Source organism: Danio aesculapii, chromosome 8, assembly GCF_903798145.1.
Source record: "Danio aesculapii chromosome 8, fDanAes4.1, whole genome shotgun sequence".
Lineage (NCBI taxonomy): Eukaryota > Metazoa > Chordata > Actinopteri > Cypriniformes > Danionidae > Danio > Danio aesculapii.
This window is the reverse complement of record NC_079442.1, coordinates 34173340-34188941: the sequence shown is the minus strand read 5'-3', so window position 1 is coordinate 34188941 and position 15602 is coordinate 34173340. Positions and strand designations below refer to the sequence as shown.

The 15602-nt window shown below is 35.1% G+C and overlaps 1 protein-coding gene across 1 annotated transcript in view; it reads right to left on the bottom strand.

Moving 5' to 3' along the window:
• Nucleotides 1-4890: 4890 nt before the first annotated feature.
• The window catches only part of abhd17ab (abhydrolase domain containing 17A, depalmitoylase b), a 17456-nt gene continuing 6744 nt past the window's right edge, over nucleotides 4891-15602 (bottom strand). The window contains exons 3-5 of the mRNA XM_056463807.1: nucleotides 14984-15178; nucleotides 12442-12621; nucleotides 4891-9442 (exon numbers count right to left, since the gene is read on the bottom strand). Of these exons, the coding sequence (XP_056319782.1) occupies nucleotides 9217-9442; nucleotides 12442-12621; nucleotides 14984-15178 (601 nt within the window). The 3' untranslated portion in view covers nucleotides 4891-9216. The remainder of the gene's footprint in view (nucleotides 9443-12441; nucleotides 12622-14983; nucleotides 15179-15602) is intronic.

Below are 15602 nucleotides of genomic sequence, written 5' to 3'. Positions count from 1 at the left end.
TATGAGTATGGGCTATGTTTGTTTGTTTAGCGGTGTGGACAAACACAGACTTCACTGACGACTAAACACATATTTCTGATGTTTTCTTCCCCTCCACAAGTGAGGTTGCAGCACAGATTTCTTTAATAGCACAGAGATGCAGACCTCAGATGACAGCGAGGATATGAAACACTCTGTAATGAAGTGCAATTGCATATTTTGTGGCAGTGGTGAGTGAGGAAGATCTTTACCACTGATGCTAATTACAGCTGCAGTAAAAAGTCAATAGTCATCACGCTGCATGAATCAAATATCAAACGTGCTGCCTTGTTAGTGCGCTGAATGTTGCATTTCGGATTATGTGCTCAAAATACCCTACTCTTACTCAAAAGGTTGTGTTTCATGAAGGGTTCTTCCATCAATAATATGATATGTAAAACCTTAACTGGAATATGAATGCATGTTTATGTATTTTCATGTCAGGAATGATCTATATAGATAAAGCGCTTCATTAATGTCCTAGGCAGATAAATCATAGAAATGCCTTTGTTGGTTACAATAATTAAACCCTTTTAGAGCAGCTATCAACTGAAAGAAGGTTTTTTTCTAGTTCAAGTTTTTCACATTTATGTCTAACAGCAGAGTTTTCATTGATTTGAATGAGTTTTTCTAGCTCTATTGAGAATGTATCGAGTGCCCCCTTGTGGTCGGATATGAAATTTGCAGTGCATCTCCCTCTAGCAAGCCTTAGGCAAGCTGTCACACAAACTCCAGAGACACAAGATGACATAGCGATGGCTTAAAAAACAAAACAATCACGTATCCTAAAGCAAACAGTGATATGTCTTATTTTCGTCCCGTTATCAACGTTTGGAGTGTGCTTGTATGATGTAGCCTAATAATAAATGGCTTCCTCAAAAATGGCTGCAACACTTTTACTATAACAATGGCATAGTTACCATTCATAAATAATGTTAAATGTCCATTTGGAGATGCATAAACATCTGATTCATAAACCAGGATATACGGTTAACATTTATTCAAAAGCAATAGCTAGGCTAATTTAAAATGGCATGACATTGTTTTCATAGAACACATTTATGATAAGAAACTTAATTTCTTTTGTATTAAAAACAGAAATGTTAGGATTATAATGTCGTACTTACATTTCAGCTTCAAGATTGTTATATTGAGACACAAAGTTATCGTATTTTACTGCCGTTTCAGGCGTTTCGTGGTCAACAAAGGTTAGTAGGCCACAATTATTTTCCTATATTAACAAAAGCCCCTACATGTAAATACTTGCATGTATTAGGCTGAAATATACCGAAATAAAATAAAACTACCCTGACGTCGTGGATTGTCTGGGAAAACCTGCAGACTGTTTTCACGTGGACTCATTTGTTCCCCGGGAAACTAGAAAGGATGTGACGTCCATGTGGCTCCAGAGAATGAGCGCTTCCTTTCTATGAAACATGAAAAGAATACTAAGGTGACCTGTAAAAGTTTATATTATTATTGTATGATTATATATTATATTTATTATTACATGCTCCTGGAGGACCACCAACACCGCATGTTATAGATGTCGTCTTTATCTATCACACCCATTACAGGTCTTTCAGTCTCTGCTAATGAGCTGATGATTTGAATCAGGTGTGTTTGGTGAAGGAGACATGGAAATGTGCAGAGCTGGAGGTCCTCCAGGAACGTGGTTGAGAAACAACAGAGCTTTAAACAAGATACATGACAATAGAGTATAGCCTAAACAACAATGCTACGGTGGTAGAAGGTAAATAATAGTAATAGTGGCCTACAAAAAATAAACATAAGTTAAGAAACAAACACATACAAAAAACAAGTATATAAATAATTAAATACAATTCTTACAATTATAGACTAGCAGGACCTTCGCATTAACCAAATATTTTGAAAATAGAACACATATGGACTGTTTTAATGGCCTTTCTAATAGTATTATGAGAAGTAATTTTTCAATTCCTTATAAGTGGTGTAAAGTAACAAATTACAAATACTCAAATTACTGTAGTTGAGTATTTTTTCTCAGGAGTTGTTATTTACTAAGTAGTTTAATAAATGTGTACTTTTACTTTCCCTTGAATACATTTTTAGTGCTGTATCGGTACTTTTATTCCACTATTCTAACCTGCAGTCACTATTAATTCTTGTCTATGGGGATTAGAAAAATCAGTCTTGGGATTCCTGTCCAATCAAATCGCACACAGAAGGTAAATCGCATTTATAAATAGATAATAAAAATGAGCTACCTCAAGACATGGGTGATTTATAATTACACCAAACTGTATGGAAGCATTAAAAATGTCCAAGACGATGTCCAAAATCTTAACGCATTGACCCAGAGACTGTTTAGATGCATGTCACTAATGAGAACATGAAGGATGTTTACTGTATAATGACCGAAATGGCCTTAAACAACCAGCAGGCAGAAGACTTCAACATGTTGTCAGATTGACGTTGTACCCCAGCGTCATGGGGACATTGCATTCTGTTTGGAAATGAAAATCAGGTTGACGTCAGAACCCAACGTCCAACCTAAAATCAACCAAATATCAATGTCTAATGATGTTACAGCTTGACATTGTGTGGATGTTACAACTATGACATCTATCAGACGTTGGATTTTGGTTGCCATACCTGATGAATAAATATCAGTATTTGATGTCAATTTGACATGGTTTTAAGATGTTGGCTTAATGTTGGATTTTGGTCACTTTCCAACAAAACCTAAAATCAACCAAATATCAACATCATTTAACGTCATTATTGGACAGCAAAATAATGTTGTCTTTAGACAATGGCTAGACCAATGACTAGACTCACCTGACGTCACGACCTAAATCTAACATAATATTAACGTCTTATGACATTGTGTGCCTGGGCAATAACTAAAAGCACAACAGAATGTTACGTTTACACACATCCACAAATTACATGTAAATGCATCAGCTTTTTACAGTGTACTATTCACTACTCATGAGTTCTTTTGAAAGGTCTACTTTTTACTCATACTTTAAGTAATAGTTACAACAGATACTTTTACTGTACTTGCACTACATTTTAGGCAAGTAATGGTACTTTTACTTCAGTATGATTTTTCAGTACTGTTTTCATGACTGTTCCTTACAAAACACAGTAAAACGGTGACCTGAAAAACTATTTCCATTAGAGGTTTGGGAAATATTTCTTTTTTCAAACTGCATGAAAACCCGCCTCATTTGGCTAATGTAAAAGCATTTTTGCAATAAAGTTTGCTCAATTTGCAGTGTAATGCTACTGTTATCAAGTTAAAGCTAAGTCTTCATTTTTCTGTTTTAAATATTGAGCCTAAACTATAGAGGTGCTTAAATAATGAAACTTGTATGTAAGCAAATGAGCAGAGGTGGGATGTATAAAAGTGTGTTAAGACTCTAGAAACAAGGCTTTGTGTGCATTTCCACATGTTCACATACAGTGAGTCTGTGTGTGTGTGTTTTAGCAGAAGGCCTTAAATCCCATCTGGCGGTATTAATGCCTCTTGACTGTTGCTGATAGGCTGGGTCATGCCAAAGCTTGCAGGGCAGCAATTAAAACGAGGCTGATAATTGAAGGTTTTTTTTGTTACAGATAATAACAGAACCCATCTGTTGCTCCAGAAATCCTCCTCGACTCTTCTCTTCCTGGGCACCCACACGAATACGCTATTGTACGAGTTTGCTTGATAGGAAGATTCAAAGCAAGTCTTGAGAGCGGTTTGGTATTAACTGATGAACTGAAGGAGACTAGATAGATGAGAAGAGAAACGCAGATACATGATGAATAGACAAAACACCGCCATCGGCAACAGAGCATTTCCGTCCCGCTCGCTGATCAGCGCAGCGTTTCTCTCTGTGCCTTGAATTATAAATGCCTCATCAATGATTGTTGGGACTTGATGTCTGTGCCACAGGAGCCGAGGATCAGCATTTAATATGCAGGTCAGATGCTGCGATCGCTTTACGATTCTGGAGGATGTTTATAGCCCAAGGATTCTGGGAAGCTCAGCCTGTAAAATATATCGCCGTATAAAATGTGATGTTCCCGAGTGCAGTTACAAGAGACGAGATTAACAGTCAGCTCTAATTCATTCATCCAAGTTCTGATTGAATATAAAACATATCAAATTGATCTGTTAATGAGGTGTTGCAAACTAATGGATACACTGCTTTTTATATTTTGTAATGTCAAGTTTAAGACTAAATGTAAGTACGTATAGACAATAGATTTATTAAACTGATTTAAATATGAGTAAAATGAATGTTAATATGAAATAAATGTAAATATAATAGAATGTAAATTTGATGTTTCATCACAAACACACATAAATATGATATACATCTATATATATATATATATATATATATATATATATATATATATATATATATATATATAATCTCTATGCATACACATTACAATTCTGATAAGAAGGATTGGCCAGCCCAGTCACCAGATATTAACATTATTGAGCATGTCTGGATGCACGAGGCATTGAAGATGGTCCAAAAAATCTTGATAAACTCGGAGACCACTCTTTCCACTGCACCACAACTTTATGTACTATACTGTACATTATTTCTGTTAAATGACAAGACTTTTGTCTAAGCAAAATCAGACCTTACTGTCCTAATTAAATAATTAAAAATCAAGGCATGATCATATTGTATGTTGGTAAAATCAGCGTAATCTAGAGGCCTCTGCCTTTCATATTAGCCAGTTCTGGTACCAAATGATTAACTAGAAGTCAATAATTGCTGTTCCTAAAACTTGTATAGGTGACAAGACTTCTGTCAAGTAGTGTATATAAGCTGTCACACACACACACACACACAAAAATAAGAGAATTACAACAACTACCAATTCATAACTTTATTTTCTACGATCTCTTTTTTATTAATTCTGGAAAAGGAAAAAAGACATATTTCAAACTAAAATCAACAACATCAGAATAATGCATAAAAGGACAGAACAGTATCACCCTTTAACTCTTGCTCCCGATTCATTAAGATAAAAAAACGATTCTCAAACCTCAAGATTAAGCTCCTCAAACAATGTTATACAGTACGAACATCTGAGAGTTTTAAAAAGACATTTCTATAACTTACGTTCTTTAAACAAGAAAACAAAAAAAATCCTTTAATAAAAAAAAAAGGGTTGTATCTGAATGTATTGGGACGGGTCTCTCCAGTCCCAAATCCCCAAAAAACCAACGTCCTTGTCCCCTTCCATATATATATGTCCCCAAATCCAGTCTGCTGGCTCCAAGTCAGTATTGCTTCAGGCCTCCAAACACTTGCGTCTTACAGGAAGAAAACACACGACAACAGTCCACACAAAACTTCCCTTCTGCGGCGTCAACAGCAGGCTGTATTGTGCGAGACGCGGCTCTGAAAAGCACAAGTCCATCGCTTCAATCCACATCTGAGCGCTGACAACTGGCAACTCTGACACCTGTCATCTTTGGTTAGGATGGAGAATGAACAAGCCTCTTTGTGTCCAACCACAGATTACTATATGACGAAACATGGATTTGCAGGGAATTGGTTTTTTGGATTTTGTGTCAAAACGGAAAACAGAATCCCGGTGCAATAATGGGAGTGATTTTGAAGGGATTGTTCGCACTTAAATAAAAATTGAGTGTTAGACTATTTACCCTCATGGTCTTTAAATCCTGTCATTCATAAAAATTAAAATTACCTCATTGTGTTTTTTATTCCTCATGTGGTTTTAAACCAATCTTCTGTTAAATACGAAAGAAGATATTTTGAAGAATGATGGTTTCTGGAACTCATCGACTTCAGTGTTAGAAAAAGTTACTGTGGAAATCAATAGGCTCGATCAACTAGCATTTTTTAATATATCTTCTTTTGTTTTCAACAGAAGAAACTCAAATTACATGTTTAAAAAGTGAAGAGTGAGTAAATCATGGCAGAATTCCATTTTTGTGTAAACTATCCCTTTAATGACTACCGGCTCTTTATCTATGCAAGAAATGGAACACTGGAACATTTCAACGCTTTATATGAATCCTTAGCGATGTCACACAACTATGAAATTTTTTTTTTGACCACTTGATTAATAGAACTTGATAATCCTGGATTCTCTGGATTTACTAGTTTGGTTTTCAGTAAAATGGATTTTTTTTTTATTTTATAAAAAGGTCTTCAAAATTTGAAACAAAAAGATTAGAATTTGGACTTTTGAAATCTAAAAATGACAATTGGCCAAAATAACAAATGTTTTCATTTATAGTGATCAAGGTGATTGCACTAAATACTGATTTCAAAATTCTTCTGTTGAATAGTGAAGTTTGCGCTGTGTGCTCGCGGATTTTGTAAACTTTTTTTGGTGCAATAATCTTGTCAATAATATTATTTAGAAGGTCATGATTTGCACTCATTAAATAATTACTTTGTAAAGTAAATTGTGGCAGTAAAAAAAAAAAAAAAAATATTGGTTAAACATGAGACTGTATCAGATATGTTTCAATCCAGATTTTTTCCCTATTATTACAGTATTACCGTTTTTATTATTTATTTATTTTTGTTGGGTGGATCTCGGGCTTTGTTCAAAATCAAAATGTTCAATAGAAAGAAAAAAAAAAAAGAATTACAAAAATTACTTGGTATAGTTTTTATTTTACATTCTTCAGGTGATACAAAACACAGACATTTCAGCACAATGCCTTCCTCGGTGTGTGGAATGCATTGTGCCAAAACGTCTGTGTTTTGTATCACCTGAGGAATGTAAAATGTTAAAACATTAATATTATGTTGTCTATTAAAAGTGTCTGAAAAAATGCCACATGTTGTTATTTTATGCTTGACAGCATTTTTTATTTAATATTGGGAAGAAATGTCATTTGCAGTTTACGGAATAAAGCACAATTTGGTTTAACTCAAACGCATAACTAAAATCAACAATTAGAGAAACTGGAAATCTTCAAGTGGTCTCTTTTTTCCCCTAACTGTCTATCAAACATCGGAAATCTGTTTAAATGTTGTAAATAATGTTCATTTTCCTGCACAGACAGCTTACTTTGCTTCATAATACTTTAATATACTATCAAAAGCCAATAATATTAATTTACTAATTTAGTTATTATTTTTATCACCAAATAATGATATTGAATAATGATTTTCTCAATAATGATTTGAATGCTGGTAGCACAGATTCTCTTTGAATCTCTTTTAAAGAAGTGATCTCAAAGCGAGTAAATAATCATCACCTTTTCATTTTTGATTGAACCATCCTTTTATGCAGAACCCATGTGAATAGAGAGGATGGATGGATGGATGAATGGATGACTAGACGGAGGTTAAACCCCCCCAAAAAGAGAAGACAAACAGGATATCCAGAGATTATCTCATATCTGGCACCACAAAATCATAATATTTATCAAGCAAAAACCTACCCTGCCAAGATACTGAATTTTCAATGAATCAAATAAACGCAAACGATGTGAAATCTAGAATAGCTGTGCAGCCCACAGTGTTAAAAGGGCAAGAATGAATCACACAGCACGGAGAAGTCACGTCTTATCTCACTGACAAGCTTCGCTAGTCTTTGATGCGTCACAAAACAACGAAAGGTCACACGGTTTGGCTCTTTTCATTTTGTTGAAGACCATTCAATCAAGATCTGTAGCAGCAAGTTTCCTTGATAATTCACAGTTGTAAAAGCTTACTCTGAAAGAAAGACGCCGCTCTGAATTCACCACTAGTGTTTTGAAATCGTGCGATCCGTTCACTTTAAGAATATTAGTGGAGTCCAAATCACTTCAGACAAACTCCCTTTGAAGATGACCTCATTGTTGTGCCTTTATTGCTAGTTATAATCTTTAAACCTACCCAGCTGTCAGTACATTGCTTAGATGATTTAAACTATGTGCCACTAACTAGCAATTTGACTAGGAACGGGAAAGAATAATAATCATGAAGACGAAACTTTAAATGATGTGCTATGCTTTTGAACAAGAAATTATAGTGAGTTAACATGTGCAATTAGAGCTTGATGTCAGATTCGAATGCCATGATACAAACAGACGTGATGCCACACTTAAAACAGGAAAAACTGGTTGCGAGTTACCACAGGGCTCAAAAGTGATTTTTGCATTAATCTCCGACTGCTACCCGTGTTGTTGTGCGCCTTATCGCTTCTTACACAATTAAATCACATTGATTTAAAAGCCCAGATTAAAACGCTTCAGAATGAATGTGGAAATGCTACTCCGAGAATGTGGCTTCAGGAAAGTCCCGAATTGACCCAGAAACCTTGATCTTTCTACTGGCCCAACATGATGTATGGATCTGGCTGTGAATATACTCTGTATCAAGTCATCCCGAGAATATTTAACTGAAATATGATGATGATGAGCTGGATTCTATCACCTCAGGGTGCTATGGACACCCTGACATGCTAAGAAGAAAGGATAAAGACAGCGAAAAGAGGAAAAAAAAATAGGAGAACCGAAAGCCAACGTCCTCAAATCTGAGCTTTCCCTGCCTGGAGCGGTGCAGATCATCATCTCATCCTTTACATAAAGGCAAAAACTCATTGGAAGGGAACGTCGGTGCATAGAGATCAACATCCCGCAGGGTATATGAGACAGAATAGACCCACACACACACACCTGGGCACAACAGCCCTCCAGAGGACGCCAAATGGTTTTGACGAGTGAATGAAAACGCAGAGGTTGGCATCTGTGGAGGATGCTTCAAAAACTCACTCCTGAAAATCATCCACCAAACAACCGGCTTATTCCGTCCCGCAGGGTCAGCGAGGCTAGGAAATTTGCCAGCTGCTGAGATTGAGCTATTTTAGGTTGCCTGATGAGAAGTGGGAAGGCTGAGGCATCATGGGAGTGCGGCAAACTGACAGATGAATGCTCAGACGGAGAAAGAGAGGTACAGGACTTTAGGTCTGGCTTATTTCATTGGACTGAAACCAGAATCAGTCCATGCTTTCCTCAAAGAAACTCCACTCCCATCTCCCAGAGTTCAACACACACACAGATGTGACAAATGGAAAAAGAAAATACCTAAGAAACAAATTCTGTCACGCTGGTCTCCGACAGTGATGTTTGTCCATACAAAATGGCAGCCTTTAATAAGTTAGTGATGCACACAGTCGCTCAGACTGGGAGATGGTGGGATTATGAGAAGGAAATGGAGGAGAGTTTTAGGCGTGTTGTACGGCCAACTCCTGGCCAATGAAGCGACGGAGGCGTTCCAGGTATTGGGTGTACAGTTCAATATCATTGTGTCCGGCTCCCTCCACCCAGAGCGGCTCCACAGCTTTAGGGCAGCGCTCGTACAGGGCCAGCCCGTGGGAGAAATCGATCACCTCGTCCTCAGTTCCGTGAATGATCAACACTGGAGACGTGATTTTAGACACTTTCTCAATGCTGAAGCGGAGACACAATAGAACACAACGTACTTATTACAACATATTGAATATGTCATTTCACACTTGACAAATCAGTGAAACTACATAAATAGGAAACTACATAACTTCCTACTCATTTTTTTTCAAGCAGTAACAGACTGTAGATTTCTAGTAATGTGCTTATATGTTTTATTAGGTGCATTTTGTGGGGATGTCAATCAATTTAGGGATGCAATGATTAACCGATTTTACAATTAACCGCGCTTTAATTCGTCATGGTTAATTATTGTAAATGCTTCTCAATGCTGCGTTTCTGCATGGGACAAAACCGCTGCAAATAAAAGTTACGCAAACTGTGCACTACTTTAAAGTCCCAATAAACCGGAAGCTGTGATCATTATTTTTTTCGTATTGTGACGCAGTTCCTAGAGAAACGGAATTTAAAATGAGCAAACAATGAGCGTGGATTGTTTTTTTCTACCGCGGACTGAATGGATGTAGTAAAGCAGGAATTTTATACAGAAAGATAGGGAAAGGGGTTTTAGAAGAGTTATTACAACCTAACACACTCCTCCTCACCATTTCTGTTTGTTTCTCTGACAAAGTATGTTAGCCACGCCAATTACCTCAAAATCACGTAATCTAATTTAACTGAAGACAAACAGTAAGTGCATTTTTAGATTTCAATTAAATATTAGAAGGGCAAACTTTTTTGTTTCTTAATGACAAGCACAGATGTATTGTTCACCACAAAACTGGCATTGTGAGCAAACAAAATCATATGGTTAGTTTTGATTTCAAGAGGACTTTAAAGTTTGAAGTTTGTACACTAAGGCTAATATGCACACACACTGGATTAACTATGACTGATGCTTTTAACTAAGGGCCATTTACATATTCATACATATAAAAATGTTGAGAGTCATGTGACGAGAACGGACCAATCAGCCTAATACTTTGTATGGAATATACTCATTTCTACTCCAAAGAGAAAAAAATACTAAATTAAATGACCAAAGAATTTTTTATTATAGTTGATTAAACTGCCTTTCAGACAGAGTCAGCAGCCTTTGACTGCATTTGTTCTGTTTAAAAGTAAAATACTTAGCTAATATGATGTTTAGATTTACATTAGACAAATACTATTTTTTATTCTTATTTTAATTAATTTATTTATGTAATTATTCATTCATTGTTCTGTCATTTATTTTCAGTGTAAAATTAATACTTGTGTTTAAATGGCAAAAAAAATAAATAAAATAAAATAAAAATCACCTATTTTTAAGTCCAAAAAGAAATGGACTATTTGTTTTTTATAATATTAATAATAATAATAATAATAAGAAGAAGAAGAATAAGAATAAGAATAAGAAGAAGAAGAAGAAGAAGAAGAAGAAGAAGAAGAAGAAGAAGAAGAAGAATTATTATGCATTGCATTTTTTAATTACTGAGCGGCAATAAATAAAACTTTAAAATTCATGTGATGATTTCTAAACTAGTAGCGTTTTGAAATTAATGAATGCATAATCGTGATAACCGTGATTATTCCTCAGACTATAATCGTACAACCAAAATCTATAATCATAGCATCCCTCATCAAGTTGTCTTCTTTCATGTTAAAAACTTCAAACTGAACATAATATTTAATACAACAAACTATAATATGAAATAATATATAAAACCACTGCCACTGAATTTTTTTTTTCCTTGTAAGAATTTTTTTATTTAGCAAAGAAGTGTTTGATTATTATTGATTAAAGTGACAGTAAAACATTTGTTATTATATGATTAAAAAAATTCCAATATATACTTTAATTTAAAAAAATTTCAACGAAAATTGGGCTAAACTGCTTTTTTTTTTTAAACGTATGATGATGATGATAATGATAATAATAACAATAACAACAACAAACAATTATAATAATAATAATGTAAATAATGATAATAATAATAATAATATATGATCATACGAAATAATAACAATAATACGAAGCCGACGAAGAAGAAGAAATGTTTTAAAATCAACATATTAGAATGAAATCTGAAGCATCATAAGATCCTAAAGTCTAGATTAAAGGCAGTTTAAAAACTCTTTAAATTTGTTTAAAATATTAAAAGTATTTCAAATATTATTACCATAAAAATACTACTGATCTAATAAACCTGTATCAGCATGAAAACAAAAAAATTATAATTAACATTTTTTAAACAGTAATTCACATGCAAATATGTATCAATAATGCAAATTATTATAGATAGTATTTATAATAATAATATTAATAATAATATTAATAATAATAATAATAATAATAATAATAATAATAATAATAATAATAATAATAATAATAATAATAATAATAATAATAATAGTAATAGTAATAATAATAATAATATTGTTATTGTTAATGAAAACAGTTTGGCAGCTTATATTTTCAAATGTTGCACATGTGGCATACACATTTGTGTGTGTTTGGGAGCCAGAAAACCAAACAGCTGTCAGCTACACAACACTTGTGCATGAACAGTAGTGGTTGTGACTGCAGCTGTATGGCAACCATGTGCTCTTCTACACTGGCACTGAGTGACACCACCCACTGAGTGCAGCAAACCTCCCTCTGAGGTCCACAACCCTGCTGTCAGAGCTCACATGCAACAATGAAAATGATTGTAATGAAACTTAAAGAAGAAAAGCCTTATTCCCTTTAATCAAGGGCTGAAAGTCTAAGCTTGAAAAATGGTCTACAGCTACATTATTCATCGTATGATCGTTTTGGACTCGTTTCTTGTGTCAAAACAAGCAGCTCAGTATAATCTCCACCATCACAACATGCTCCCTTTCTTCTCGCCAAAACCGAAAGCCAGTGATTCGCTCATAAATAGCAGCAGTCTGTACTGGCCATGACCAGACAAATCATCAGCTCATAAGCAAAGCGCGATAATGAGCCCAGTCGAACCTCCTGTGAGAATAGAAATTAAAAAAGGGATGTTTGAGGACGAGTTCATATTTTTGGTACTCACTTGGGAAATGCGTCAAAGCAGTAAGTCTTCTTAGTGTCAGGAAAGGCCACCCTCATGCCAGAGGTGAGAGGAGAGTGGAGAATCACAGCCGCACACTCATATCGCGAGGCCAGGTCTACTGTGGGCACTGTGCCAATGCTCTGTCCATACAGGATGATGTTCTCTGGGCTGATGCCATATCTGTTTGAAAAAGGGGAAGCAAAAGCTAACTGAATGTCATATACTCAACAAATAACGGTCTTGTGTCAATGCGATTTACAGCCGACTGGAAACTGCTGGCAAAAATATATACAGTTGAAGTCAGAATGATTAGCCCCCCTGAATTATTAGCCCCCATGTTTATTTTTTTCCTTAATTTCTGTTTACTAGAGAGAGATTTTTTTCAACACATTTCTAAACATAATAGTTTTAATAACTCATTTCTAATAAGTGATTTATTTTACCTTTGACATGATGACAGTAAATAATATTTGACTAGATATTTTTCAAGACACTTCTATACAGCTTAAAGTGACATTTAACTAGGCTTAACTAGGTTAATTAGGTTAACTAGACAGGTTAGGGTATTTAGGCAAGTTACTGTATAACAATGGTTTGTCTGTAGACTATCGAAAACAAATATAGCTTAAAGGGGCTAATAATTTTGACCTTAAAATGGCTTTTAAAAAAATTAAAACTGCTATTATTCTAGCCGAAATAAAACAAGACTTTCTCCAGAAGACAAAAACATTATCAGACATACTGTGAAAATTTCCTTGCTCTGTTAAACATTATTTGCAAAATATATAAAAAAAAAAAAAAAAAAAAAAAAAAAAAAAAAAAAAAAAAAAAATCAACTGTATATACACAGTTGAAGACAGAATTATTAGCCCCTCATTCAATTTTTTTCTCTTTTAATTATTTCCCAAATTATGTTTAATAGGGCAAGGAAATGTTCACAGTATGTCTCATAATATTTTTTCTTCTGGGGAAAAAGCATTCCTGAATTAAAGCAAATTGCGCTTTCTGTTCATTTAGTTTAACGATTCTGATTCCACTTAATTAGTTTCTTACCAATTTTTGGCACAACTAAGGCTTTATTTAGGCTAAGCAACAAAAAAGCTCCAACAAAAACAACATTATTGAAAGTTGCATAATTTATTAGGTGAGATCAACTACCATTAAAAAGAATAGTGGGTTTTTTGTTCTGGGAGATATCTATTATTTTCATGTGCGATTTCCAGAGGTTGTGGCTGTTTTTCCTTTGTGGCTACTAAGGGTGTACCCACAATAGGCTATCCGAACCGTGCCCAGGCACGTTTGACCCATATTTCCCAGTTCGTTTTACAAGTGTGAGTGCTCTGAATCGAACCCAGGCTTGGCTTAGTTGGCCCGCACTTGCACGGTTGGAAGAGGTGTGCCAGAGCACGGTTCGGTTGGGCTTTGGCATGCGGTAAGCTTGTACTGTGAGTGCAAACCACACTGAAGACGTAACGTCACAATTAAGGCACTGTTTCATGCAGGAACTGCATTAAGGAACTGTTTTCACGATGACTTTCATGAACATTTATAAGTGTCAAAAGTGGTGGATCTGTTCAACAAAAGATCTGACTGTCTGTCACTGCATCGCAAATGACTTAAAACAAAACAATATATCTAAAGCAATCTCCACTGTACTGAGCGAGAGTGCTTCTATTCTGTTAAACTGAACAGTATACATCATCGATGACATAAGCGGGCTCAAGCTCAGGAGGTAAAATAACAGAGTGAGTGCAGGCCGAGGCGGAGAAAGGGGACAATCGTGCCTGAGCACAACCGTGCCTAGTGTGAGTACACTCTTTACCAATTTTAAGTACTTTACTTATCGTTTCTTTTTTAACTATTAATTTTATTCCCCTCCATCTATTTTTTTATTATTCTTTTCCTCTTCAAATTTGTATTTATTTACTTGTTAGTTCATTTATTTGTTATTATAGTTTGTAGTCAATTTTTGGACTATAACATCACAATGTCTTCAAAATAAGCTTTTAATTGGTTGAATTTTTGAAAGCACATTATACATTCATCCTTAAAAATGTTGAATAAACATGTCACACAAAAAAAACTGGTGTGAATTTATAGCTTGAACACTCTCACGTGTAAAGCCACTTAATAACTAAGACAATTAAAATCTTACAAGCCTCAAATAAACAAAATAAAACTTCTGAGTTCATTTCAGTTTAGACATGTGGTTAAAATAAGTTTACAATGTAAACAGGTTTTAAAAAGTAATTTATAACCGTGTTGGCAAAAACAGCATCATTCCTCAAGCCTTCAGTCTCACATGATCCTTCAGAAATGATTGGTGCTCATAAAAGATCTTATTATTATCATCATAGTTAAACACTGTGCTTCTTGATATATTTATGAAAAACACTGCAACTTTCAGGATCCTTTAAAGAAAAGAAAGGTCAAAGGAACGGGTGTAAACAGTAGCCAATATGTAGCACTGCAAAACCTTAACTCCACTACAGGAATGCAGCTGTTTTGTTGTGTGTGTCCTGATATTGATTTTGTGACTCACCGTGAGCGTAGAGCCTGCCACGCCGCGTCTATATCTGCATACAAATTCTTTTCAGAGGGCTTCCCCGTACTGACCCCGTAGCCGGAGTAATCATAGGAGAATATGTTACAGTTGATGCGGGTGCCCAGGCCGATATAGAAGCTACTCATCTGCCCCAGATCCACCGCATTACCATGAGAGAACAGGACAGTGAACCTGCGGAGAGTGATGGAGGAAAGGGGTAATGTTATGGGATTTGCAGTACACAGTAACACTCTAGTACACTCATTATTACACTATTTCAGGGTCTGACTCAATGAGATGGATCCACAGAGAGACTTAATAACCTATAATTTCACCCTCTGAATCACTGGTCATGTAGGCGCATCTGCAGTGAGCCTGATACACTGCAGGGAACAGTTTTATAACTGATGCGGGCGTATGTGTGGAACTGTGTTACACCAAAGAATCCAAATAATCCACCTGGAGTGTGTATTTCAAACAGGGTTATTTTAATACTAATAATATATGCTATTATGGTATTTCGTTACATTTTGAATGAGCTCGAGTTGTTTATTTTTATTGCAAGGCTATTTTCAAGGCAAAATGAAATTACAATTTTATAAAGTAGCATAAATAT